Raw genomic sequence first — 26,528 nt, 5'->3', positions numbered from 1 at the left:
TAAGGTGTTTTGGGCAGGTGCCTTCACATGCTGGCAAAAGGATCCAATGTGCATCTGATACCAGTGACAAGAAAAAAACAGAGATTCACTGAAAACGTTTGCTTTTTGCAGAATTATGCTTTTTTTAATAGCCTTGATACCCTGCACATGCTCAGCCCCATCCCCTGGAAGCTCCCCACAAGGATAACTGTACCTAAGGGGTTCGTGATCCTTTGTTAAAGTACAGATAAATCACTCATATCATTGCAGGCTCTCCAGCATGATAAAAAGCCAGCCATAACAATTAATATGTATCACAGATTCCCCCATGTAAAAAGTTTTGGGATGGACAGTTTTTTCCCACAGTCACTGTGACTTAACAGCAAGATTTTTACATTTATGAGCTGCTTTTTATCCAGAAGACCCAAAATCGCTCAGCAAACCAGAGATGATCTTTTGCCCACTGAAATGTGTCACTTGCCATTACTGACTGTATGGTCTGTCTGCAAGAGCAATAATTTCTGCAGCTTCACAGGGAGCTTTGCTTAGGCAGAACGTATATCACAAAATATGGACTTTGCTAAGGTTATCGTGTATTTTTGGTAATGATTTGCAGCATTCAGCGACAGCCCCTTGCTTTTACATCTCTGGTATGAGGCAGCCTGGCAGCAGAACACCTCCTAACATCGTCCCTTCACAACCAACTCAAATAAAAGCATCTTTTCACCAAACACAACTTGCCGTGGAGACCTGGGGTACTCTCAAACACGTCTCAAAGCGTTGACAGGGCCGTCACCACTGATCTGAGGTTTGACAAGACCAGTGGTGGAAGGGAACATTACCACAGCACATCAATATTAACCTAACGAGAAGCCCCAAATAAATTCAAGTAGCTTTACCAACTTACCTTAAGCCTTCAAAAGCCTGCATTATTACAAAATTTGCACAAGTACAGAACAAAATAAGCCAGACATGAATCTGAAACATATGAAGAGATGCAGTATGTCTGAGTTGCAAATCACAGTTGCCTGAACTGTATTAAGTAAGGGGGAAATGAACATTTTAAGTCATAGATGTTTCAGTAGGTATTCAGCTAGCAAAGCTAAATATTTAAAAAATTGCCATAGAAATGGAAGCAAATACAGTCCACAGCACGGTCCGATGCAAATTAACTGAAGCTCTAGGAGAACATTTGCAGTTCTTGAAATAGCAAGCTCCTGAAGGCAAGATCCACGTTTTCTGCATCTTGCTCAACACAAGCCACAGTTCTCGATGCGGATGTGTCACCCTGCTCTCCTTTAATCTCAGACACAAGCGAGTTCAAAAGGGATTTTGACCTGAATTTCTAAACTACATCAAAAAGCTGCATTAGCTGTTAATGGCAGCACAGCCCAGATACCTTGGTGCATCTCTCGGGAATGTCACCAACTGCAGACAGCCCCACTCAGGTCAGAAAACACACTCCGAAAGGAGCTCTTACCTGGAGAAACCATAGAGCACATTATCAAGGCCACCAGAGTCCTCTTTTCACAGGCTTTTATCTAGATTTGTACTGAATCTGAGCCTAGCTCTGGCTCTAACACCTTTTATAAGCCCTTGCAGACATCCCCACGCGATGCTGCAGTTCAAAAGCCAAGGGCTTCAAGCTTATTTACATTCAACCTTAAGAAAATTTGTTAGGGCAAAGCCTGAATCAATGTTTTACAACAAAGCCTGCCATGACTAAATACACGGGGAAAAATAACTTCCCTCAGAGGCGCAGCTCTGTTTACACAGAAAGTGGGAAGCCTTTTCCAGCAGCACTCGCTCACATCCTGTGGAAGTGGCTGGAATTGGCAGTGGGCAAAGCAGGCTGTGCTGAAACCCAACGCCTCTTCGAAGCCCTGAAAACAGACCTTTACAAATCAGCTGCATACTAGGAACGTGTGGAGAACAGACTATCCCCATCCTCCCACTCCAAAGCTACGGCTGGTGTCACTCCTTCCGTTAAACGTGAAGATTATATACATTAAATTTCCTGAGATTAAGGCCAAGACAGTCAAGCACATCCTTGCTATCTTTGGGAACAAACACCTCACTCCAGAAGGTGCACGATGAAGCAGCTTCAATCAGCGGCTTGAAATCCCCAAGTCAAAGGTAACGCACGTTCAACAGTGGCAAAAAACCATCCCGATCTTTATACCAACCACAGGCAGGACAACAACATTTTTTCTGCAGGCAAGATTTCTTCTAGGGTTTCTCCTACAGCCAAACACAGAGAAAATTTGAGTCCAGAGACTAAAGGCTGTAGTAAACTCAAATTAAAATTTAAAATTACACATACTGCCTTTAAAAGTCCATAAGAGTAAACCAGTGCAGCTTTGTAAACTAGTGCAATACTAAAACCGTACAGTGCCTTTCAAACCCAAGTGCTTCACTTGCCACCGTGGAAAAAATGCTGCTTGGGCGGAGTCACCCGTCAGTTAAAATACCAGGTAACACAGCAGGAAAAACACACGCAAACATCTTCGCTATGCGAAAACAACCACTGGATGGGATTCTGCTTCTGCTAGAAGCATGCAGATACAAAAGCCCTGGTGAACAGGATTGAACCCGATGCAGTAAGAACTGTAATTTCTCCCTCTGCAAGAGAGGCATCACCCTGCCTTGGAAATAGCCCATGATCCCACCCAGGATCTTGCTCTCTTCTCTCCCAATTCTGACACCAGGGAAAGACCAACCCGAGGCAAACCTGAAGGACACAACCTGAGGGAAAGCCACCGGTATTCGGCCCTTCTCCAGCATGAGCGTAAGGAAAAGGAAGGAGAGATGGTGGTGGGAACACACAGGGCTACGGAAATGAGGAAATAACAGCAAGTCTCTTAACTCTTCAGTTAACGTCCAGCTCAGATATTTGGCTGTTCAGAAGGGCCAAGCCCAGGCTGCGACCGCTGCGTTGCGATATAAAGCAATTTGTTAGGACACTGCAGTATCATCACCGATTTGGGGCTTCGTGAGGTCACCTGCAAGGCAGCGGATCAATTCAGGCTTTGGGCTCCTTCGCTTTTGAAGGGCAGGGTGGGTAAAGACATCATTACATCCAGGTTACAAATTTAGGTCAGCAACATCTCAAGTGTAATTTATTTTAATTCATATCCCCTTTAGTAAAGGGGAAGACTTCCAGCTGCTGACCTACAGCATGATCCAGTCTCACCAGTGATAATTAAAGCCATTTTAATACAAATGACATCCCCAGCGATCAACGAGGTTATCTTACAAACAGAACACAGTCTCCACGTAACGAACTGATTCACCATACTGCAGACAGGCATTTCAGTTTGCACGACTTCTCTTTTGTTCTTCCTCTGAGCATTAATTAGAGTTCAGGTTATTAAGAGTGAGATACCAAGGCTCTGCTCCTGCTCTTGTGGCTCCTAAGAAAGGCCTTGCCCGATTTGAAAACCCAAACAGGCTTGAAGTGAGACACTTCATCCCGGAAAGGTTTGGGCAGCATCTTGCAGGCAGCATGAGATAATCCTCCCGAGTGAGACCCGCGCATTGAGATGAGCCCCTGCAGTGTCTGCTCAGCCCAGCCCCGTTGTGACAAAAAAAAATTAAATAAATAAAGCCATTCTCAAATCACCGACGAGATTATCAGTGAAGACAATGGGGACTAACACCCCAAATCCTGTTGAGCTGATAAATACCAAGCTTGCCACCACTACTGATTTAACCCAACACTTTTGAGACCAAACCAAACATATATATATATATACACACACACACGTAAGGTGAGCAGCGCACAAGGCACGAACGCAGATGCAAGTCGAGAACTGGATTCACATGGAGTTATTTGGAGAATAACCGGAGACTGAGCCTCACCTTTGTTTTTACACGTACGAGACGTGAGCCTTCAGGGCAGCCACAGCACTCCGCAGCCTCCATACGGCCGACAGCACCCGTCCCCCGCCCCCCGCCAGCCTGCACCTTAGCACTGCCCAATGCCAACACTGATTTTTTGGGGGAAACCTGTTTTTTTGGGGGGCGGGGCGGGGAGGGCAGGTTTTGCCCACCCCCAGCACTGAAGAAGACCCCAGGGCTGCCTTCACCTTGCCCCCCCCTCCCCAGGGCTGCCGCTGCCCTCCGCGGGCAGGGAAGGGGCCTCCCCCCCTCACAGGGACGAGCAGCCCTCGCGGGGGGGCTACAATACCCCGGGGGGATCTGCCCTCAATAGGGACCCCCCAAAAAGAGGTAAGGGGGGAAAAGAGGGGCTCAACCCCACCCTCAAGCCCCCAAATGGGTGGCCCCCTCCAGGCGAGGCCTGTCCCGCCGCCGCCCCGCTCCCCAGGGAAGGGACGCTGCCCACCGCCGCTCTCATCCCTCCCCGCCCCGGGGAACCGCACCGCGGGGCCCCTCACCTGCCGCCGGCCACCACCAGCCGCGGCTGGGCCGGGCCCTCAGGGCTGCAGACGCTTAGGTCGCCGCGTCGCCCGGGTGACGGCTCGAACCGGCGCCGCCATCTTCCCTCCTCCTCCGCCACCACCGCCGCCGCCGCCGCCGCTCCGGCCGCGGCGGAGAACACACTGCGCAGGCGCCGGCCGGCCCCGCATCACATGACCGAGGAGGGGGCGGAGAGACAAGGGTCACGTGGCAACGCGCGCCATGATGGGAAGGTCAATTCTCCCCCCACTCCATCGCTTCCATAGCACAGAGGCCTTTTTCTGGCGGGGGGGAGGCTACCATGTTTGGAAGGTCTCGCCAGAGGCACGCGCGCCGTCCCGCCGCCATGTTGGAAGAGGCGGGCGGACGAGGCCGCCATGTTGGGGAGGTCGGCTCTGAGGAGAAGGTGGCAGGGCGGCTCCCTCTCCTCCCCGGCCTCCTCGCAGGCCTCGGCCGCCGCCTTTTTCCTCATGTCTCGCCCCTTCCCGGGCTCCCCTCCTCAGCCACTCCCCGGGGAGGCACAGCTGGGGCCCGGACACCCTCCTTGCCCACAGGGCCAGGGCCCCCCTGGCCACCTGCCACAGCCCCGCCATGTCCCTGCCTCTCCCCCATGGCCTGGCCACCTCCTGATGGCAGGAGGCGAGGTGAGGATGGCCCGGCAGGGAGAGGAGATGGGACCTGTCGCCATGCCTGAAGGACAGCGAGTGCCCGTTTCACCACGGAGGTGAGGAAAGGAGGGAGCCCTCGGTGCTGCTGGAGCCCTTCCCCGTGGGGGTATGTACGTCTGGGCACGTCGGGTCTGTGTTTTGACATGCGGTTGTGCTGCCAAGTTGTGGATGACATTATTCCTCTGGGGAAGGGGCAGAGGAAGACACTGCCATCCTCTCTGTCTTCCACAGACCTGCATCTACAACAGAGGTTGCTGCTCAGCATCCTGGACATGTGCCCTGCCGAATTTGCTGCCCCAGATGCCTTGCAGAGGTCTGGGATTACCTGAAAGGAGACGTGGAATTTGTCCACAAGGATGTAAGTAACCCAGCGTTCACCCAGGTGTGCGTATATGACCATTAAGATCACATTCCCAAAAGATCCGCAATGCTCCCACATGTTTTTGTGGGACGCTTGGTCTTGAACAGGGGTGCCGTGAACGGTGAATTGGATTTATTACGGCATGGGCAAAACCGGCAGGATGGAGGGAAACGTCTAAGAATAATGCCGCTGTGATGCTGAATAGGCTACAGATTGAGCCAACAATGCTGGGCACTGGCTGCTTGAAAACACAGTTCCTGTTTCCTTCTGGAAAAATCCCAGAGGATGGGTAGGAACAGCCCAAGGCTGCTGCACCCTTTCCTCCCACCCGCACCGCTCCCGTGAGCCCTGCACCTCTCCCAGGGAGGGGAGATGCCATCTCCCACTCCTCTGGGATGCCGAAAAAATTGAAATCCCAGGATATAAATCCCACCCTGAGCGCCGTGTGCCCCGCAAAACCCCGCTAGCGGCTCTGCTTTTGATAAACAGCCCCCCAAAACTCAGCTGCAAGGGTGCCTGGCAGTTCCCTGCCCAGATTTTGAGCTTGGCAGAGGAGAGGGAGACATGGGGGGGCTGCAGAGGGGGCCAGGGCAAACCACAGTGTTTGTTTCAGGATTTTTTTTACCTAGAGGTTTATTTTTTTTTTTTTAAGAAGCCAGTCGCCATCTGCCGGTAAGCTGCAGCTCTCGGGTGGGGTGTTTGGGGGAAAGTTTAAGGATTTAAGGGCAGTTTCTGTAACTCCCTGTCCAAACATTTGATTTTTTTAGGATGCTGGAAGGGGCATTTAATTTTGCAGCGAGGAAAACTAAACGCAACCCTCACCCCAGATACCTTTGTATTGCTCAAAGCTCAAGGTAATACATTGGTGTGGTGAATATCCTGGCTACAAATGAGATAAACCTAATAAATTGGGTTTATTTTTGAGAAATCTAGCTGTTTTTTAAAGGTTGGAGCTGAAGTGGGCTCTCCTGCCCCTCAGGAGATTTAAGAGCAGCTGAGAGCTTAGATGAAAAGTGATACAAATTGGGGTGATGGAAGAACACACGGACATTTCGATGCCTGCAGGAGGGATGCTGCGGCGAGCGGTTGGGTTAATGGACAAGATTTGCTAAAATCGGGGTGGCTGCTTTGGTCAATAACCCCTAAATTATGGAAAAATGCCCCAAAACCTCCAAGCTCTTTGACCGTGGAACCATCCGCGCTGCTGATGCCTGTCATGTGCTGCTTTGGCTTGGCGTGTGCTGTTGAGAAAAGCACCGGTCTCCGTGGGGTGTGAGTGTGCAAGTGTCACACGCGTGTGTGTCCCCACCCCGTCTCTTTGGCCAGTCCTCCCGCCCGCCAGGGGGCGCGGGCGCTCTACGTCCCCCGCCGCGTGCCCGCCCTGCCGCACGTGGCCGCCCTCGGCGACCCACCGCGCATGCGTTCCCCTCCCCAGGCCTCCCGCCCTTTCTCTACGGTGCGCAGGCGCGGCGGGCGCAGGCCGGTAGGCGGTGGCGGCGCAGGCGCGCGGCGGGCGGCGCGCGCATGCGCGGGGCGCGGGCTGGCGGCGGCGGCGGCGGAGGGGAATTAAAATGGAAGATGAGGAGGTCGCCGAGAGCTGGGAGGAGGCGGCCGACAGCGGGGTGAGCGTGGCTGCTTGGGGCGGTGCGGGCAGGCCGGGGGTGGTGAGGGGAGAGGGGAGAAGCGGTCCGGTGGCGCTTGAGGAGGCGGTGGGGTGCGGCCGGCGGGGCGGCGGGCCCGGAGCGCCTGCTAGGCCTCTTAAAGGGACCGCGGCCTCCCTCGGCGCGGGGGGCTGTAGACCGGCCCCAGACCCTCCCGTTCGCCTCTACTTCATCCCCCGGTGCTGGGGCTGCCGAGGGGAGCCGCTCCCTATCTGTCGTCCCGTTCCCGTTTTCTCCTCGGTCTCCAAACCAACTACTGTGTCCCCCCGGGCCTTGAGGGGCTGCGGGCAGGGCGGCAGCGGCTGGTCAGTGCGGGTCACAGCCGAGCCTAGAACAAAGCTTCTGTTGCCGGCGAGCGTGTGGTAGGTGCTGGGAGCATGGCGGGTAGCTTGCTCCCTCTGCTGAGGGGTTCTGACAAAACGTGCCTTCCTGGCGTCATGTTAGCCTTCGCAGGGCCTCTGGGGAGAGGTGGGTGGGCCGCATCTCGCGGGGTGTAGTGGTGGAGCCGGGGGTGCACGTGAAAAGCCCTTTCTCCCCCTTGTTCGAGATGAACATGCTTCTTCATTAGGACAAAACGTGGGGAGTCTTAGTGTGGCCTAATGCAGCTACCAGTGTTGTAGCTGAAGTTCTCGCCTGGTTTTAATAGCTGGCTCAATAGCTGAAGTTTTCATCACGTCTCTCATGCTGAGAGATTCCAAAGCACTTATGTGTGTTGCGCTTGCAAAATAAAATCATTATTTTAGCAGAAGTGTGGGCGGATGGATCTGCGGGGTATTCACAACAGCGTGACGAGAAGGGAAACCATGTCTGCCAGGCAAACTCCTGTTCTAATAAGTTCAGTGGGCTCGTTAACGATCAGAGGGCAGAAGGACGTCGTAACAATGACTCGATGAGAAGACCGAATTTGATTCTGGTCAGGAGATTGGGTTACGGCTGGCCAGGAAGAGGGTAGCAAAATAAAGCCTGTAACTCAATGCCCTTGCCAAGCAGCATGAGAGATGCCAGTGGCAGGCTGGCAGCATAAGTGAAGCACTCGCCCTCTCTTCTTGCCAATGCCGTGAGACTGCAGTCATAGGAAGCTTCGCGCCGGGCGGCAGAGTTAATCCTGGCGCTTGTTAAATCATTCCATGAAGGGACATAGCCTGTGTCTTGGAGCTGATGATAGTTGTGGCCTTGAGTAATGGTCTAAAATTGTAGGGCTGCTCAGATCCCAGCCATTGGTTGTCTTTCCTCTTTGTCCTTTCAGCTTGTACCTTTTAGGTGTTCCTTTAAAGTCCTTAGAAGGAAAAATCTCTGTTGCCTGTCCTTTCTCACATCCTTTTCTAGTCCAAACTGCTGAGAATTTGTTTTCATAAACTCGGTGGTGCTTGTGTCACTGAGCAGAGAGTTTTCTTGAGGAGCCACCACCACACTTGCAGCTGTTTTTGCAGTTGTTGGGGCTTTGGATGCCTGCAAAGGCAGTTGGACCAACAAGAAAAGCGAGCTGTCTGTGGCAGGAGCTCTTCTTACGTAAGAGGAGAGACAGGAGCTGCCTTCTGGCATCTTCATTTAGAAAGGTCATTTTCAAACCCTGCCCAGCAGGAAGGAGACCCTCTGCTGCTGCTGGTGGCTGCAGGAAGTGAAAAGCTAAGCGGGATGGAGCGGAGGAGAGCCCAACCTTTTTTTGTGGACCAGATGGGTGCAGGTGCCATCAGGGACTGCAGGCTTTCTGTGCTGCTACAGAAATCAAAGCTACCAGAGGTAGGCAGGTTGAGAAAAGAGGAAGAGAGGGCAGGAAGAGGCTCTGTTGTAGAGCAGGCAGTGTGACTGACTTGCTCATTGGCAGTTGAAAGAGAGAGCGGGTGTTTCTGCTGTTCTCTGCGCCTCAAACCCTGCTGCAGTCATTCGGCAGGGGAGCCTGGGAACTCCCCAAATGAGGTGGGCCTTCTGTTGAAGGTGTGAGAGGAAAAATCGTGTGCAGGAAAAGCGTATGAGCTGGCCTGGTAGTGTCATCACAGGTTTTGGTTTGGTTTTGGGTTTTTTTTTGTCTTAAGGAATTTCCTTTATCATCTTCTTCCACCTTTATCTTTTTTGGTGTGGGTCTGTGGTGGCACGAGATGGATCCCAACATAAAGGCACAAGATGTGACAGTCAGGGTCAGTACTCAGGAGGAATATGCAGTAAAACGTAAGAGACACCAAGTACCAGCTTTAAACATGTACTCTTCTCCTAAAACTTCACGCAGTTGACAGCCTGAGTTGGTTTTTTTGGGGGTTGGGTTTGTTTTTTGTTGTTGTTGTGGGGGTTTTTTTTTGCTTGCTTGTTTGTTTGTGGGTTTTTGTTTTTGTTTTTGGTTTTTTTTTGACCCTTCAGCACATCTCTGAGGGAACAGTAGAGGTGTAGCAGGAGATCCATGGTGGGCTTCCGGGATATGTTGCCTGCTTCTCTGTGTGTAATTTTTTTAATATTCCACCCAGAAAGTACATCAAATTTGCAGTGCTGGTCCTTTTTTGTGTGTGTAGTTTTTGGTGTTAGGCTGCAAACTTCTCCTCGAGGTCTTAAAGAAGGTGGTTCTCAGCAAGAGGCAGTTCCGGGCTGACCAGAGATGCCGTGGCTTCCTAGTTATAATGTCGCTTCATTTATCTCTTGCAGATCTGCCTTCCAAAACAGGCAGCACTACAATCTCACTCAGTTCGGGGAGAACCCCCAAAAACCTGACACAGACCTTCTGCTTTGGTTTGGTCAGTCAAGTAGCTGTAAAACAGATCCTCAAGCATTTTTTGGGGGGGGGGGAGGTCTTTAACGAGGCTTCTGTTTGTCTTTTCTGTGTCATCAGAATTACCCAGTGCTTACCAGAAAAAGGAGCAGCTTCGTGGGTATGTGCCACCCCCTGAGTGACCATATGCCAAGCAGATGCCCTCTGCTCCAGCAGCTTCACCTACCCCAGGAGTCCTCCAGGCATAGCGGTGTTAATGCTGGTGCAGCAGAACTTCGTGGGGCCTCTAGATCTGTATTATCCAACGGCTATCTTCGAAATGTCTGTGAAATGAGGAGGTTTTGCTTGTGTGTGAGTTACAGATGGAAAACCAGTGTGTGAATAATGAATGAGTTGTCAAAGTTATGAGTAAGGATTGAAATGCCAGGCTTCAAAGACCCAGTCTGGGTTAGTAAACACTAATATGACTTAATGCATGGCTCGTTTTTCTTTTGTGTGGCCTAGCTGGCTTTAGGGAAGAGGGAAATCACGAATGAGAGGTCTATTTGTGACATCCAAGTCTATTTACCTGGTTAAACTAATAATTAAACATCAGGTGGGAAGCTGGGCTCCAAAACTGGAGTGGAAGCCCTGTGTCCACAGTCACAGGTAATCCACAGACCTGAATTGGCACTTTTCAGCTGGATTGATTGCTTATTCCTTCGCTAACTAGAATTTGAGTGTATCAGCGACTTCTTAATCAGTAACTTATTTCAAGTCAGAATCCATGCAGATAAAATGTTAGTCTGGCAACCCAAAATAGTTTTTAAAAGGAAAAAAAAAAAAAATCTCCTTGTGTGTCTTTTTTTTCCGCTCCGGTTTGCTGATGGACAGTTTGCAGGGCAGTTAGCTCCCACCTGCTGCCTACAACCTCCCAGGTGGCGCTTAAAACTTATCCTGCCACAGTCCAGAGTCTAAGTCCCTTGGTTAGACTGCGCCTTGCTTCACCGATCACTGCCAGAAAGGGAAACCCCCTTGATCATCTGATTACTAGCTGCTTGGGGAGAATGTGAGCAGCCAAATGTGTGTGACTGAACTTTGTCCCTTGTGTGTGGGGACGGGGATTGTCACCTGCTTGTGTCATGGCGCTTGGTGAGGACAGTTCACCTGAGGTTTGCAAAAAAACTTGTTTCTATCATCTCTAAATTGGTCAATGTGTGAGTGGCAGAGAGGACTGCCCGCCTTGGATTTCACCCTCCACCAAAGGCAGCACATTCACTGGTTATAAAGGTTTTGGCTAGTATTGCTTTGAGTTGCTAAATATGATCGAAGTACAGAGAAGTCAAAAGGGAAATATTTCAGACTGTAACGCTGTGACCTCTGGTCTGCTAACTACTTGTGCGATCAGAGGAAAAATTAATGGGGTTTTGATGTGCAGGAAGTGTACCCTAGAGGAAACCTGTGAGGATAACTGCTGATTTTTGATGTCGGGGCTGTGAGGATGGGTTTTGACTTCACGGACCAAAATGATTTTTGTAAAACTTTTGCTGATTGTTTGCTTTAGGTGTTTGTAATTGGTCAAAAAAAATCTTGAAACTGGGAAATGAAAGTTTCTGTTCCTATTGCTCAGCGTTGCTTAGGCAGAGGCAGTTTGCTTGATGAGCAAGTGATGCTTGTAGGTTGGGAATGAACAGGTACCTTAATACTGTGAAGTGAGTATTGGTTTTGGGATACAGCAGCAAGCTCTGCGTTGCCCTGCCCAGGTCACTTGGGAGCGGTCTCTGTTTTGTACCTGCTCTCGCAGACCTTGATGAGCATCTGGATATGCTGCCTGACCCCGCACAGGGACGTGGGTGCAGAAGGCAAAGGCGACCCTCTGGATTAAGTGATGTTCCGATGCCTTTGCAAAATAGCATGCAGAGGGCTTTTGCTAGGTTTTAGCCTCTGGGTTTTTTTCTAGATTGATCAAGGGGTGTAAATATATTCCTGATCTGGATCTCCAAAGAGGTCTGCGTGACCTGCCTGCCACAGGAGGTGCAAAGGGTGGGGAGGGAGAAGGAGCTGCAGCCCTCCCAAATGTCCCCCCCCCGCCCCCCCCAACATGTCTGTGCTAGGAATACCGTGTGGCGCCTGCCAGGCTTTTTCCCAAAAATACTCTCGTGTCTTGTTTCTCAATATCCTAGTTGCCGAGTAGCATTATCTACCTATGAAAGATGTAAATGCCAGTGCAACTTAAAAGCATCTGTGGCTTTCTTGGGTACGGTCCACTGCCAGGAATTAACGTAAGCGGAGTAACTTGGAGAATTAATTAATGGAGCAGTCTGATTCCCAATAGCCTCAGGAATTGGAATGTTCCAGTAATTAATAGAAGATTAATTTATCTTCAGAGGAAAGAAATAGGTAGCTAATGAGGAGTTGGCTTGGAGATATCTTAGGATTATCTACTTCTGCTCTTACTTGACGGTGGTTTTTGTGAAGCAGTGAATCAGATATCTGCAGCTGTAAGTTTTTGGGTACCCATGAACAGCTTTGGTAACCTCAGATGTTAAAACCTATTTTTTTTCCTAAAGAAGAGAACATTAACCAGGCCTTGAAGTTTGTCTCCTGTCCTTTAGAAAATGCCAGAGTATCTGATGGTGCTTTTAATAAGCAGACGAGGCTTTGTTTTTAGCATTGGTGTGGGAGGATGCAACTCTAGCCTAAATTCCCTCTGTCTGGGTTTGATCTTAAACATTATTTGACTGAGCAAGGGTAGAAGGTTGTGTTCAGGAGCAATCTCCAGTAAATACATCAAAGAATGTGGTTAATGGTTTTCTAGAGCTGCATATTTGAAATGTTATCCAATTTCTAGGATAGCACAGCTTCCTTTATTGGGGACTGTCCTGTGCTCTGGCAGGAGGGCTGGTAGGTATCTCCTCTCGATTTCTGCAAAGTAACCTAATTTTGGAGGTAGAGGGGGAAATATCCTCCTAGTGTAAGGGATTTGTGGGAAGCCCATGTCTCTGCCTTCCTTCAAACATTCAGTTGTGGTTACTCACTAAACTTGAAATAAAAAATAGCCAGCAGTTATCTTGTTATTCCTTTCCCCTGTATCAGCAGAGCTTGGAGCTGCTGTTATTTAGTCTATTTAGAGAGTCTTTGCTGGCGACGATGGGAAGGATAAGTCCTTATACGTGTCCGACGCATTACAGTTATTCCAACAAAGCTCTTTAGACAACAGCTCAGGCTGACTCGGGCCTCGCTCTGTGCTTTGCAATATGCTGGAGAACCAGCTTTGCTTGGGAATCTGCCTAGACCCCATGTGAAACTGTGATCCATAGGAGCTGACCTCTGTAGGGGTGTTCCTTCCTGAAGGGCATGTTTCCAGGGTGTCCTGGGGGGAGCATCTATCTCCAACTCAGTAGTAACATTGCAAAATTACCAGCTATATTGGTGGGATTCTTATTTAGGATGACAGACCATAGGAGTGTTGGATCTAAGCAGTAGGTTTGTATCTTAGTGTCTGTGTCTAATTGCTTTCCAAGAGGTATTTTATTGATCCTTTTATGCATTCCTATTTTTCTCAGGGTTAAAGGGTAGGAAGGATGGCTGTGATGGGGCTGGAGTTCAGTTTCCATTACGTTCTCATCTACAAATGCGGCTTAAATGTCAAAGAACAGTGTTGTCTTCATGCTGTTTGTTTGGGTCCTTTTTAGTATCTAGACATAATAGCACTAAAAATAGTTTGTTGAGATTCTTTACTAATCTTTGGGGAGGGTGTTTTGATCGGGGGTATAAATGAGGCTTAGTTCTTGATTATATAAATAAGTTTGTTTGGGAAATGAAAGCTAGGAGGGCCTCCTAAGAAGATTCATAACTGGTTTTTATATGGTGTGACCTGCCCAGCTACTGAATATGTGCAGCGCGATGTCCTCGAATGCCAAGTCTAACTGCCTCTCCTGTGAGCTCGTGCCTTTGGGTTGTTGTAGTTCTTCTGGCACTTGCCCTGTAAGTCAGGTCCTAATTTTATCTTGTTACCCACACAGCTCGGTGACAGTGTGACATAGCAGTGGAAAGGGAACGACATCAGCAGACGAACAGATTGGTGGAAGGCAGTGGCAGGGTTTTGTTTTTTTTTTTTTTCTTTTAATTAAGAATAAGCCATGTCAAGGTTTTCCTGCTTCTCAAGCTCGTAAATTCGTGCAGCGTGATCCCCATCACGAACTGCTAGCTGCGTGAGGCTGCTAATGTCTTGGGTTGTTTCTGCAGGGCGATTAAGGGCTGCCCATTTGAATTGGCAATGCTCTTCGCGTTTGAACACCTTCATACCTACAATTCCAAACACAGTAGTATTAAACACCGAGAGTTTGCAGTGCTGTGGCTTTTGCTGAGAAAAGACAGGGTCAATCCCTGCATTTAAAAGTAAACACAACAACTTCTAACACAACAAGAGGTGTGTGTGAGGTGGGGAGCTACTTTTTTACACTAGCTATCCACTTTGAACACAAAGGAAGACTTTTTCTACCCAAGAGTTCAGTGGATATCTGCAGGCAGCTGGAATCCCCTCAGCAGCGCTGGGAATTAAGAGGATTGTGTAAGACGAACAGTTGTTTGGATGGGGTGAGAGTGATACGTGTATATGTGGTGGGGATGATTGTTTTATATTATTCTGCCAGGTTTTCTACGTGTGGAGGAAGCCTCTTGTTTTGGAGAGTACATAGTGGTTCTAACAGCTGCTTATGTTGTAACTTAGAGGATATTTTAGCTGCCCATTACTTTGCGCCTTGGTGAGGAGCACCCCAGACACGGAGTAACTGTTGAGCCTGTGTGTGGTGGCTTATGAACCAGGACTGTGCACGTTTGCTTAGTGACTACTGGCAATTCCGGAGGGATGAGAGGCAAAAATACCAAATTTTTTGCAACAAGTGGTGTGTACAGGAGTAGGAAGGAGTGAAACTGAGACTGTAAAGGGCTCATTTGGTGAGGGGTGTCATGATGGCAGGGTTTGAAGGATTCCTTGGAATAAGTTTGCATGTGTTGAGCAAATTAAAGAACTAGGTTTTTTTCTGGTAGGGGAAGCTGCAGGTTCTGGCATCAGAGGATGAAGTCGGAGGAAGTCCGGCGCGTGTGAGGGCGTGAAGAGCTGTCCAGCCGTCCTCAGAGTCAGTGTGACAGTCACATTAATCAGAGTGTTTTTCAGATGCTGAGGTTGAACTGACGCTTTTCAATTACAGGATCTTGTAGTCTGATGTATGGACCACGACTTTAGCCCCAGGACTCACCTGCAAAGCCACTAGGAATGTAGAAACGTGGCTTTTGTCAAAGTCATCTCTCCTCTGCCAGGAAGGAGAGAGGTGAGAGCAGAGTGGAGCCTTCCTCGTGGCTACTGTGTGGCTTGTCATACTTTTGTGCCCCATGGTCCTCGCCGTGGGCTGTCGAGCCTGTCTGCCCTAGCTGGGTGGTTCAGCACTGTGGTTCTGACTCACAGCTGGCTTCGTAGTCACTGCATGGCGCCGAAGTTGAGATGCTCTTGAGCGTGCTTTCCCCGCCCTCTGCCCCGTCTTGCTGTTGTCCCTCTCCCCCACGCGCTGAAGTATTTAATAAGGGATATTTAAGGAAGCTTCCTTCCAGTCCACTGCTTCCAGGAGGCCCTGGGGAGGAGCGGTTAACTATTCGAGTTTGAAAAAGTGTTCTAAGGACTCTTCTATAGCCAGATATCACCTCTTCTGGTGTAGTGTGGGCAGATGAGCTAACCCCTTCCCCTTAATCTGACTTTCATTGTTTGCTGCCAGCCGCTCTACAACATCTCCATCCTTGCCGGGATATCCGTTTCCCTGCTGCCTGTTCCCAGCTGGCTGTTCCTCTGTCTTTGTGGGCCAGAGGCAGCTGATGCACATTTTTCTCCATCCTCCTGAGCAGCATTGGGATGGGATTTTCCTCCCAGTCCTCTGGAAGAGGAAGGAAACTGCAGGTGTGTTTGCCCTCGATGGGAGACTCTAGCTGTGACCTGGCCTTCAGCTAAATGCCATGTGAAGCCCTTGGCTGGTTTTGTTCTTACAAATCACCTATTGCCTCCCAGTACAGAGTTTGGTACAAAATTCAACCTCCCACCCACCTTTTGTCTTCCCAAAATGGTTTATAACTATTCCCTTCTAGATGGAGGCTACCGTGGGCTGTTGGCCTGTGTAGCTGCGTGACCAAGAGCAAATACCGTGGTTTGGCATCTTGTAGAGACTTGCGTTCATTCCCTGTTTACTGGGGCATGGGGGAATTGCCGTGCAAACCAGTTTCTTTACCGGCTTGCGCCTGCTGCGGTTTTTGATGGCAGGGTAGGCTTCACTGACAGCAAGCTTTCAGTGTAGTGAGGCAAATTGGCCTGAAAAGTAGAGCAGCTGTGTCCTGCCAGAAGCTTGGAATTTCCTTCAGTATTGCCAGTTATCGGCTGGCAAAACTAGGACGCTCTCAGGTATTTTTTTTTTCCCCTTCATTGATGATTAAATAAAATACATTGCTGTTTCAGAGGTTCTTTTAATAGCGTCGGCAGCTGTGAGAATCTAAAGATATCGGCAAGGTTGGGGAAGGTTGCCTAGAGAGAGATTGGGACGGAAAGCTGGCTTTATTTTTCTATTCAGCAAGGTTTCTCTGCATAATTGCTCCGATTGCAAAATGTAGACACCTTTGCAAAGGTAGGTGTGAGCCTTGGACAGAAGTTGACATGCTTAAAGCCACGCTCTGTTGGCATTCGGGGGTGATTAATACGTCTTTCCGCCGATTGATGACTCTGCAGCTATGTTGCAAAGGGAAGGAGAAGCGCAATAAGATTCTGCTTTGCTCGGACGAGTCCTTGGGTGCATGTCAGGCAGGGCAGGGGACTTTTTTGTGAAGGAGGGTTATTGCAGCAAGCAGCAGGAATGCGGACCTGCTGGCTAGTCCTCCGAATGGCTGCAGGCTCTGGGGCTGAGCTGCCCCGCTGAAATCAAGCATGTAGACTGATGCGGATCACCCCGTCTGGCTGCTGCTTCTCTGCCCAAGAGGTTTGGCGCCGGTTCCTGCTCGGATCTGGGCATACCTTGCTGTGTATTCCCGTGGCTCTTTACCCTTAATAGAACTTTCTTGCCAGCTGAAGTCCTTAAAATGAAAGATGAGCGCCTCACAGCTGCCCTCTCACTGGGATACACAAAATCCACAGCCTGCTGTAGGTGTATTAATGGCTACAGTAGAATATACGCAGTGGCTCTGCTCTTCTCTGCCTCTTGATTTGCAAGTCATCCTCAGATGGAGACACACGGTCTCTCTGCCCCCTTTATAGTGTTGCTGTACAGAAGAGTGCAGTTCAATGTGTGTGCAGACAGGCTTGAACTCCAATCTCCAAGACAAGCCTTCAGGTTTTTATTTTTATCTCCTTCCTTTCTAGGAAATAGACAGACGGTTGGAAAAGAAGCTGAAGATCACGCAGAAGGAAAGGTAACAATGCTGCGCGGTTTAGTAAAAAACCTTTTTTCTGAGGTGCTGTTGGACATCTGAAGGCCTGGGGAGTGGCAACAGTGGGGAAACAGCTTCAAACTGAGCAGAGTGTGCTGGGTTTGAGTTCAGAAATAGGGAATCTCTGTGATCATGCCACTAGATGGCCCTTTCGATCCATAGCAGGGTAGTGGAAAGCTTCTTGAGAGTGATTTTATTTCAGAGCCGGGTCTTCCAGACTGGATGTAGCTACAGCTATGGGGAAGCCATTTAAGAAAAAGACACTCAAAGGAAGAAATGGGTGAGTCAGGTAATCCTAACTCATGGCCCTAGATTGGCTTGCTGTGTCTTGCGTCAGTAAGATTTTCTTTTCCTGCTTACTTTGGATTGGGGCAGGGGCGTGTGTGTTATTCTCTTCTAGCAGAAATATTTCTAATCACTTCTGACAAGTCTTTTGTTGTTTTTTTTTCCCCTTTGATTCTTAGTAGGCCACTTAGTGTCATGGTATTACTTCTCTGGGACTTCCTCACAGAGAAGGGACCATAAAAAATATTCAAATGGTGAGCCGTGGGCCAAGGCTGGCTCTGAGAAGTGAAATGGCAGGGTTGGAGCAGAAGGCCAGGTATCCTGGCAAGAGGAGCCCTAAGAGTCCTTGCAGGGAATGGAATCAAGGTGCTTATACCGATATCTTCAAATAGAAAGGCTAAAACTTTTGCCCAGTGTCTGCTTCTCATTCCTTTGGTCAAGTTTAAAGGTGTCAAACGCAGCAGGGACTGGTTTTCTGTCCCTGACTGAGCTAACCGCCTGCAAACCCGCCTGCCGCTCTAGTTTAGAGTTACAAATATAACAAGGTCTTTAATTATTACAGGCTGCCTTCTTAATCACGGGAATGACATCTGACAGGGAGGAATTCACATGCAGAGCAAAAAACATGCTCACCGTAGAAAACAAAATACCAACCGAATGTTTTTCTTTTAAACAGTAGAAAGTCAAAATCTCCTCCTAAAGTGCCGATCGTGATTCAGGACGACAGCCTTCCTGCAGGTCCTCCCCCGCAGATCCGCATCTTGAAGAGGCCGACAACCAACGGCGTGCTTAGCAATCCCAACTCCGCCAGCAGGCCGGCCTTCCCTGTGAAATCCTTGGCGCAGAGGGAGGCAGAATACGCGGAAGCCAGGAAACGAATATTGGGCAGCGCAAGCCCCGAAGAAGAGCAGGAGAAACCCATTCTAGATAGGTGAGAGCAGCCTTTCATGCCGCAGCAGCTTTGCCTGCTCTCCTCGCAAACACCTTCCTGTCAGAAGGAGGGGGACGAGTTCCTTGAAGAGTAAAGCGAGGCCGGCAAGGAGAAAGGAGTGCTTTGTTAACAAGCAGGGCATCATAAATCTCAAATATATGGGTGTTACGGGAAGCACAAGTGCCTAGTAAGGCCATAAAGGTTATCTTAGACCCTTGGAAGAGTGTGCTGGGGGTTTAGAGGGGAATGCGGGCAACTGGAGTTATCCTGGCGGGGCGTATCCTCGTCTTCCCTGAAGTTTTTGACTTAAGGGAGCTGCCACTTGCGGGCGGGAGAGTCGAGCTTAAGCACTCTTAAATGAATGCAGGTTTTTTGAAGGCACCATGCTCGCCCTTTTATTTGCAGCGTGGGTCTCGGAGACTCTTTGGAAAGAAATTAAGTGCTAGTTCGATTTCAGTTGCGTTCCCCGTCCCAGGGAGCAACGTGTGATGATTGTCCCGTGGCAGTGACTTCCCACCGAGGCAGGTGCAGGAGTATTTGTTGAAGGAGTACAGCATTAATGCAGCCGTGTTGCCTCCACCTCTGATCTCCTTTCTCCTTGCAGGCCGCCGAGGATCTCCCAGCCGGAAGACACCAGACAGCCCAATAATGTGATTAGGCAACCCCTGGGTCCCGATGGCTCACAAGGCTTCAAACAACGCAGATAAACGCAGGCGAGAGATGCTGCTGCGAAAGGCAGGGTCCGCCGCCACGGGTCGCACTGCCGTGACGGACAAATGGACTTGAGCAAAGGGAACTACCTGGTTTATTTGCACTGTGATCCCCTTTGCTCTGCCCACTGTGACCTTCAACCCCACGCACTGTGACCTCCCCTCTCCACCCACTGTGACCGGCAAACCGAGAAGGGCTGTCCCCAAGTCACTGTAAAAGGAAAGGGGACAACGAGGCGGGGCGGGGGGGTTATAAAGGACTCGGATGGGTGCAGGGAGTTGTGTGTGTGCCACTTGGGTTGAAGCTAGCGCCAGCAATAATGTTTGTTGTACTCGTAACCTGGCATTTAAGGAAAAAAAAAAAAATGGGAAGCCTCCCCAGATGCGCATGTTGTCCTCATCACTTTAAGAGCAAGTTCTGTTTCAAAGGATCTCTTTTATTTTATTTTTTCTTGTTTGTTTTCTGTATATCAGATCAACGGAGTGCATGGGAAGGGTTTTAACTGTTTGTTTTAATTGAGAGAGGTAGTTAAGTGTTCAAAAAGGAGTTTCAATGAATTTCTGCAACTTTCATGGCTCGGGTTTGGGCAAGCTCTTGCTTCTCGTTCTCTATTTCTACCGCTGCCAAGCACGTAGAAGCGGACTCCCAGATACCTGGCCTTTCCGATCGCCGTGGGAGCCGTCGGAGTCCCACGACCTAGTTTACGTCTTGCACCTGTTAAAGCTTGCCTAGTATTTTCTGCTGGCTTTGAGGAAAAGCTTAAAATACATCTTTTTTTTCTTTCTGTACTTGGGGAGAAGGGAATGTAGACCGATCCCGTGAAAATGCCTGCTGTCCGGCTGCTGTTTGTGGCAGAAAGACGCAGGCGGTGAAGAATTAGGGCTCCGTTGCGAGGAGCAGAATAGCCGTCACCGCTCCGGTCCGTGAAATAAATAGGTGGCGAGGAGCCCCGCTCCGTACGGCCCACACTCGTCGAGCGGCTGGTGAAACGACGGGGAGTGCAGGATGTCCCACGGGTCCGAACCCGAGTGGCTTAACGATGGAGTGAAGGCTCTGATCGCTCTCTTGGTCACGGTACGAGCTGCGTTTGCATCCCAAAATCGCAGACATTGGGAACAAAAACGGTGTTGGATAAAGTCTGGATGATTCTCCTGTCTTCCTGGCGGCAGCCAGCTCCCCGCGAGGCTTCAGGGAAGGGATTTTCCTCCTCTGGCTCCTGGGAAGAGGACAGGGAGGCTGGTGGCCTGCAAGAACGTGGATGTTCCCCCTCCGGACGAAGCTGACTTACCTTAATATCGCTTAATACTGAGGGATTAGATGAACACTAAATGCTCTTCTTGGAGGAGACGGTACCTAGAAAACCATTTCTGGTTCTCAGCGGATTATTCTGTACAGCTGCGCCCTTCCTGCCTCTTCGTGCTCAGTAGGTTCAAGGGTAAACAAGCAAATCTTGACGTCTTCTACCTGATGGGAAGCGACCATACAAAAAAACACGTATGGAAATACAGCTTAAAAAAAGAAACAAAAAACAAATGGTAAAATAAAACTACCTGTGTATAAAAAGAATCCGTTAGAGCGTTAATTAGCTGATTAAAGCACGGAGGACGGTGGCGAGGTGGGGATGGGCAAATGTCCCCTGGGCATCCCCAACCACTGGCACTTTTTTTTGGGGGTGGGGGGTGTCTTATTTACCCCCCAGCCCAGGCTGGTGGTCAGGATGAGTCACCGGGGGGGCGCAGGAGGGGAGAAGGACGTCAGCAATAACCGTAGTCACCGCGCCTTTCCTTAATTATTACTAAAAATAGCTTTTAATGGCCAAAAAAACCCCCCAAATCCATCCAGTTACTGGTGTAGCTGGCCAGCGTTAAAGTTGCCGTCTCCGGCACCGAAATCTCCGTCTCTGGCGCCGAAATCTCCGTCTCTGGCACCGAAATCTCCTGGCTCCTCCATCCCAGTGACCAGGATACGTCCCGCCCGCGGGCAGGGCTCGGCGGCGTTCCTGTGGGAAGCCCCTTCGTCCCGGGAAGGTGGAGGATAAACACGGTACCGCGTGTTTTCACCCCAAAATGTGCGCCGAAAAGAAAATGTTTTATAAATTGTATTTTAAATAAATGTCTTTAAACTTTTAACGACTTACTTTTTTTCTCCTTTATCCCCGTCTCTCGCAGGGGCTGCTGCAAGAGGGACGTTTCGGTGGCAGCTTAAGCTCCCAGCGCGAGTAGATCCTTAAAAATTCATCAGGAAGGTAAAATCTGGGAGTGTTTGGCCATAATTGTGCCGGTATTTACCCAAAAAGGGGAAATTTTGTCCCATTTTTAGGCTTGCTGGGAAGATGTGGTCTGAGGAGGGTGGGAGGTGGCAGTGCTTGGAGGGAAGATGTGGTTTCCAAACCTGGGCCTGAGCTGTGACTGTGCTGCCTCTTGCCATGGAGGATAGAAGCAGCAATTTTTATTTTATTTAGTTTTTTGCAATGTGCTGGCCTCCCTGCTTGGGTGTTGAGCTCGGTAACTGTCAGAGGAGGCGGGTGGAGGCTGTTGGGGTGCCTTTGGCTGAGGCGAGGAGGGGTCAGGGCGTGCTGACAGCTCCTGCAAGCCCTGACTCCCCTTTAATTCTTATTTTTTAATATTTTTTTAAGGTGAAATCAGGAAAAAATGTCCCTTTTAGTGACTTGGAGTTGCTAGGTGGGGAGAAAAGGTGCAGCAGAAGCAGGTGCGGCTGGCGGTGTGCCCGGACGGGGCCGGGCTGGGAGCTGGCAGCCGCTCCCCGCGACCGCGTACTGGTTCCCAGTTCCAGCAGCCCACTGGGACCAGTTCCCCCCCTCACCTCCCCCGCCACCTCCCTGCAGTGGAGCCTCCCGCCCGCCAGGGGGAGCAGCGGTGGCTGGTGCGGAAACACCTCCCCTCCCTCCGCTCCTCCGTCCCTCTCGGAGAAAGGGGGCGGTACCATCGAAGGGGCGGTACCATCGAGGCGGCGGGCCAGAGCGGCGGCGGGCGGAGTTCCGCCGCGATGGCGGCCATGGCAGCAGAGGAGGAGGAGTACGAGGCGGTGCTGTGCGTGAAGCCGGCGGTGCACGTCTACCGGGTACCGCCGCGGGCCTCCAACCGCGGCTACAGGTGGGGCTTGCCCCTCTCTCGTGGGCCCTGTCCTGCTGTGGGGTGCTTCTGCCCCCCCACTTTGGGTTACATGGCGTCTGTCCCCTTCCTCCCCATAGGGTGTCTGCCCCTCCTGTCACAGGGGTGTGGGGGATTTGCCCCCCTCCCCGTGGGGTATGTGGGGCCTGCCCCTCGCTGTGGGGCAGCTAAGCCTGCCCCTCGTGAGGTATCTCTGCCCCCCACCCCAGCCCCACGGCCCCAGCGGGGCTTCTCCATCCCCCCGTGTGTTTTGAGGCTCCTCTCCCGTCAGCCCACAGCCTGGACTGAAGGCCGTCGTGGCAGAGCCAGGCTGTAGCTAACACGGCTCAGCACCTCCGACAAACTGCTTTCGAGCTGGAGATCCTGCGGAAAAGGGAAGCGAAACCTCTTGTGCAATTCGCGCCCGGTCCCCGCTGGGACCTGACGCTTGATTTTGCAGGAGGCCAGCTGGTTTGGGGTGAAATGAGAGACATCGCGACGAATCTATCTCCTTCTGCAGCGAGTGTGGGTGCAGGCGGGTTCTTGCTTGTGCCGCTTTGGTGCTGTTAACGAGGAGAGTCAAGCAGATGAGCTCTGTGATGTGTTATGGGGGCATTAAAATAGGTCGGTGGTGTTGTCTGGGATGTGAGAGGTGGCTCAGACATCCATCGCTGTTTCATCTTTCTCTAGAGCTGCAGAGTGGCAGCTGGACCAGCCGGCGTGGAGCGGCAGGCTGCGGATCACGGCCAAGGGCAAGATCGCATTCATTAAGCTGGAGGACAAGACCTCGGGTAAGGAGGAGGGAAGGCGACAGCTCCGCACCTCTTCGTGGGGAGGAAGACGGCGCAGAGACTCTACTCCATGGCGTTAACCTGCTCCCATTTCTCTTTCTCAGGAGAGCTTTTTGCCCAGGCGCCAGTGGAGCAGTTCCCTGGCATCGCTGTGGAGAGCGTGACGGACTCCAGTAGATATTTTGTCATCCGGATTGAAGATGGGAATGGTATGTCGCGCTACATGGGGGATGGGTTGGAGGAACTGCCTCAGAAAGTCTTTAGTGCCCTTGCTGCTCTTATTTGTGAAGGATTCCTGCTTTCAAGAGCTAAATATTCCCTGCGTATGCTGGTAAAGGGACAAATTGTCTCGCTCCCACGTGCCAGCTGCGCTCTGTCCTTCACCAGGAATAAAAACAGTTTAATTTTGCTGCTCAGCATTAGCGTGAGGACGCCTCTCTGTGCAGGATTGTTACTGTGATGCCAACCTCTGCTTTGACTTGCTTATATTAATTTAAAAGCTGGTTTTACTAAGGCTGTACGTGCACCCAACAAGCTAAACATATCTCCAGTCCCATATCTCAGTCTCCGGAGTCCCAGCTCCAGCTGGAGGAGGCGGCAGGCATGGGGGTGTGCGGGGTGGGGTATCCCCTCCCTCTTCTTCTGCTGCTTTGCAATTCCAGCCCTCACTCTTCCTCCTTCCCCAGGCCGCCGTGCTTTCATCGGAGTCGGCTTTGTTGACCGAGGGGATGCTTTTGACTTCAATGTGGCTCTCCAAGACCATTTTAAGTGAGTTCATGCCTCATCCCGTGTCCTCTCAGCTCAACTTTTTTTGCAGTTGTCCGCCAGAAATGGTGGGGGAGAGGAAGCTGTGAGCTCCTGTTGTGCTTGAGCAGGCAAGCGTGGTGTAAAGAGGTGGAAATGCCTGTTTCTCTGCACAGCCTTTGTGCAGGCAGCTCTCCCTCTCTCAAATATTTCCTAGTCTGTATTAGCAGGGTCCCAAACTGGGCTTCCCAGTCCAAAATTGGGCATATTCCCTAATTGCTTTCCTTCTCTTCACATGCCACTGCTAAGGGGCTGCTCCTCAGGGACTGGGACGCTGCTCCAGCTGCAAGCAGATAGTGGGGCTTTGGGGCAGGATGGAATGTGCTGCTGGCGGGAGTATCCATGTGGCTCGAGCACTGACGGTCACTGGTAGGAATTGTTCTCCTGGCACTGCCTGTAGCACATTGCTTCAGCAGGCAAGGTCTCAGATCACATCCAGTGCCTCTGTCAGGGAGAGGGGATGATCTCAGGCAGGATTTGTCCAGGAGAGTCTCAGGCTGGTTGTTGACATGTCCTTTTCTGCTTATTTAATTCTTGCAGATGGGTGAGGCAGCAGAGCGAGCTGGCCAGACAGGCTGAGAACCCTGATCAGGGACCAAAACTGGATCTGGGCTTCAAGGAGGGGCAAACCATCAAACTCAACATTGCGGTGAGGGTCTTTTCCAGCTAAATCCGCTCCCGACCTTTCTCTTGGGTGGCATAAGAGGAAGCAGCAGCTTCTCCCCAAAAATCCCTGTGCAGGGGGGAGCCCGGAGCAGGGCCCTTCATGATAACGCTGCGTGTAGTGATTTGCAGAGGGGTTGTGTGACAGTTCCCCGTTACAGAACTGGGTCTCTGGCTTCATGGTGGGGATTTGTGGGGGAAAAAACATCCTTGGTTTGACCCCTCTTGCTCCTTCAGCCGTCGGACATCTCAGCACAGCAGGTTTTTTCCCCAGAATAAAGCAGCTTGCCTTCATACTCTGGCTCTGGGTTTAAACATACCATCCAAGTTTCCCTCTCTTCTTTCAGAATATGAAGAAAAAAGAAGGACCAACAGGGAACACCAGACCGCGTCCCGTGGGTCTTGGGGGCCTGAGCTTGCTCCCACCACCTCCCGGAGGAAAATCTTCGGTTTGTCCTTCTGGAGAGCGGCCGTCTTCGCTCTCCACGCCCGCCCAGCTCCCGGGCACCCCCATCACAGGTCCGTGGTCACGCAGCGACAACTGTAATGCTCTTTAGACTCCATTTTATCCATCAAAGTTGGGAAAACAAAGGGGGAAATCCTGGGGTAAGAGTGGGAGATAACTCCTGGTGTTTGTTTTCTCTCTTTCTGACTTTCCTGGCCGCCGACAGACTCCCTCTTGTCCTGGCCGCAGCCTGCTGCTGCTCCCTCTGCCGCCGCCACCGATGTCTGGGGAGACTTTGCCAAAGCTTCCGGGTGAGGCTTTGTGGGGTTTGTGTGTGGCATGGGTGATCCCCACAATGTTAGAACCACCCCCCATCCGGACCAAATCCCGCTGGTTTTCCTGAAAACTCCTGCTGAGGCGGGGGCACCACTTCATCCAAACAACCCTTTGGGATTTAAAAGTGACTCTGATGGCGTGTGTCACAAATTCCCTGAATTCAGTGCGGGTCTGTGGGCGCTGCCTTCCTCTTCCTCCCAGCACTGTCGGCACGCCCTGTCTTCTCCCACTGCTCTAGTCTGCTCTGTGCAGCGGGGAGAGTTTTGGGGTGACCCTGGAGGACCTGTTTGTGGCTGCCTGGCTCCCTCCCCACGTGCCACAGCCCCTTTCAATGTCTAAAACCTCTTTTTTTCCCCTTTTTCTCTCTCTTCAGGTCAGCTTCTACCCAGACTCAGGCAAACGCAGGCTGGGTTCAGTTCTGACCCGGGCCCCTCGTCCGCTCTTCCCCACATGGGTGCTGGGATCATTGCGATTCCTTCAGGACCAAAGCAGGGGCTTTGGGACACTCTGCTCCTGCCCTTAAGTCCCCCCCGGCATCAAAATGCTGAAATAAGTGCCAGAGAGCAAATGAACATGTGCCTTAAAACGCTCCACGCCAGCGCCCTCTGCGTTGGGGGCCTTTTATTTTCTACCTGGATTGCAGCAAACCTCTGAGGCTTCTCCTTTTGCAGAAAAAGTTGTCAGCTTCGTCACCTCTCCTTAGTAACGAGAGGGTGAGTGGGTGCTCAGAGCAGGACTCCTCTCACTCGCAGCGCTGCCCCAATTAAGGTAATTTTCGCTAAAGGTTTATGCGATAGAGCCTCCTCAGAGACCTCTCCGCTTTCTCCTCGCATATTTGGGCTGGATAAATCCTTCCCTCGGTGGAGAGCATCCTCCTGGAGACTTCTCGCCTGCAAAATCCAGACAAACGCCCACCCTAGCAAGATGCTGAGCGTCACCCCAGTTTTTTTCTGAGCGCTTAACTCTGATGCGGGAGGTGGGGAGCCAGACCGCTGCGTTTCGATGCTGAAATTCCTAATTTCTTGCTCCAGGAAGATTTTTTCATCTCTATTTTGAAGACAGATTTTCACTTCTTTCTGTGGACATTTTATTAAGCGATATATGCAATGAAGGACAGAATGGAGTCAGTCTCTTTGACAGAGCTGGGGTTGAGATTCCTCTTTAAACAAATAAATATTTTCTTACCTATTTATATTAAGGCTTTTCGGTGTACAAAGTCCTGCTTATTT

General features: G+C 50.8%; 3 protein-coding genes across 3 annotated transcripts in view; 2 read left to right on the top strand and 1 right to left on the bottom strand.

Moving 5' to 3' along the window:
* Positions 1–4,505, bottom strand: part of FBXO42 (F-box protein 42) — a 49,780-nt gene extending 45,275 nt beyond the window's left edge. The window contains exon 1 of the mRNA XM_052792259.1: positions 4,377–4,505. The gene's annotated coding sequence lies outside the window, so the exon portion shown is untranslated. The remainder of the gene's footprint in view (positions 1–4,376) is intronic.
* Positions 4,506–4,775: 270 nt separating this feature from the next.
* On the top strand, positions 4,776–21,279 carry SZRD1 (SUZ RNA binding domain containing 1). Its single transcript, XM_052791384.1, has 6 exons — positions 4,776–5,122; positions 5,298–5,424; positions 17,156–17,205; positions 17,426–17,503; positions 18,188–18,439; positions 19,044–21,279. The coding sequence occupies exons 1-6, from the start codon at positions 4,776–4,778 to the stop codon at positions 19,144–19,146; spliced, it is 957 nt and encodes a 318-aa protein (XP_052647344.1). The 3' UTR covers positions 19,147–21,279.
* Positions 21,280–22,099: 820 nt separating this feature from the next.
* On the top strand, positions 22,100–26,500 carry NECAP2 (NECAP endocytosis associated 2). The gene is made up of 8 exons (XM_052792263.1): positions 22,100–22,263; positions 22,951–23,051; positions 23,156–23,260; positions 23,738–23,819; positions 24,396–24,504; positions 24,866–25,037; positions 25,190–25,274; positions 25,673–26,500. The coding sequence occupies exons 1-8, from the start codon at positions 22,157–22,159 to the stop codon at positions 25,719–25,721; spliced, it is 810 nt and encodes a 269-aa protein (XP_052648223.1). The 5' UTR covers positions 22,100–22,156; the 3' UTR covers positions 25,722–26,500.
* Positions 26,501–26,528: the final 28 nt, after the last annotated feature.

This window comes from Harpia harpyja, chromosome 7 (assembly GCF_026419915.1).
Source record: "Harpia harpyja isolate bHarHar1 chromosome 7, bHarHar1 primary haplotype, whole genome shotgun sequence".
Taxonomy (NCBI): domain Eukaryota; kingdom Metazoa; phylum Chordata; class Aves; order Accipitriformes; family Accipitridae; genus Harpia; species Harpia harpyja.
This window is presented reverse-complemented; position numbering and strand designations above follow the sequence as displayed.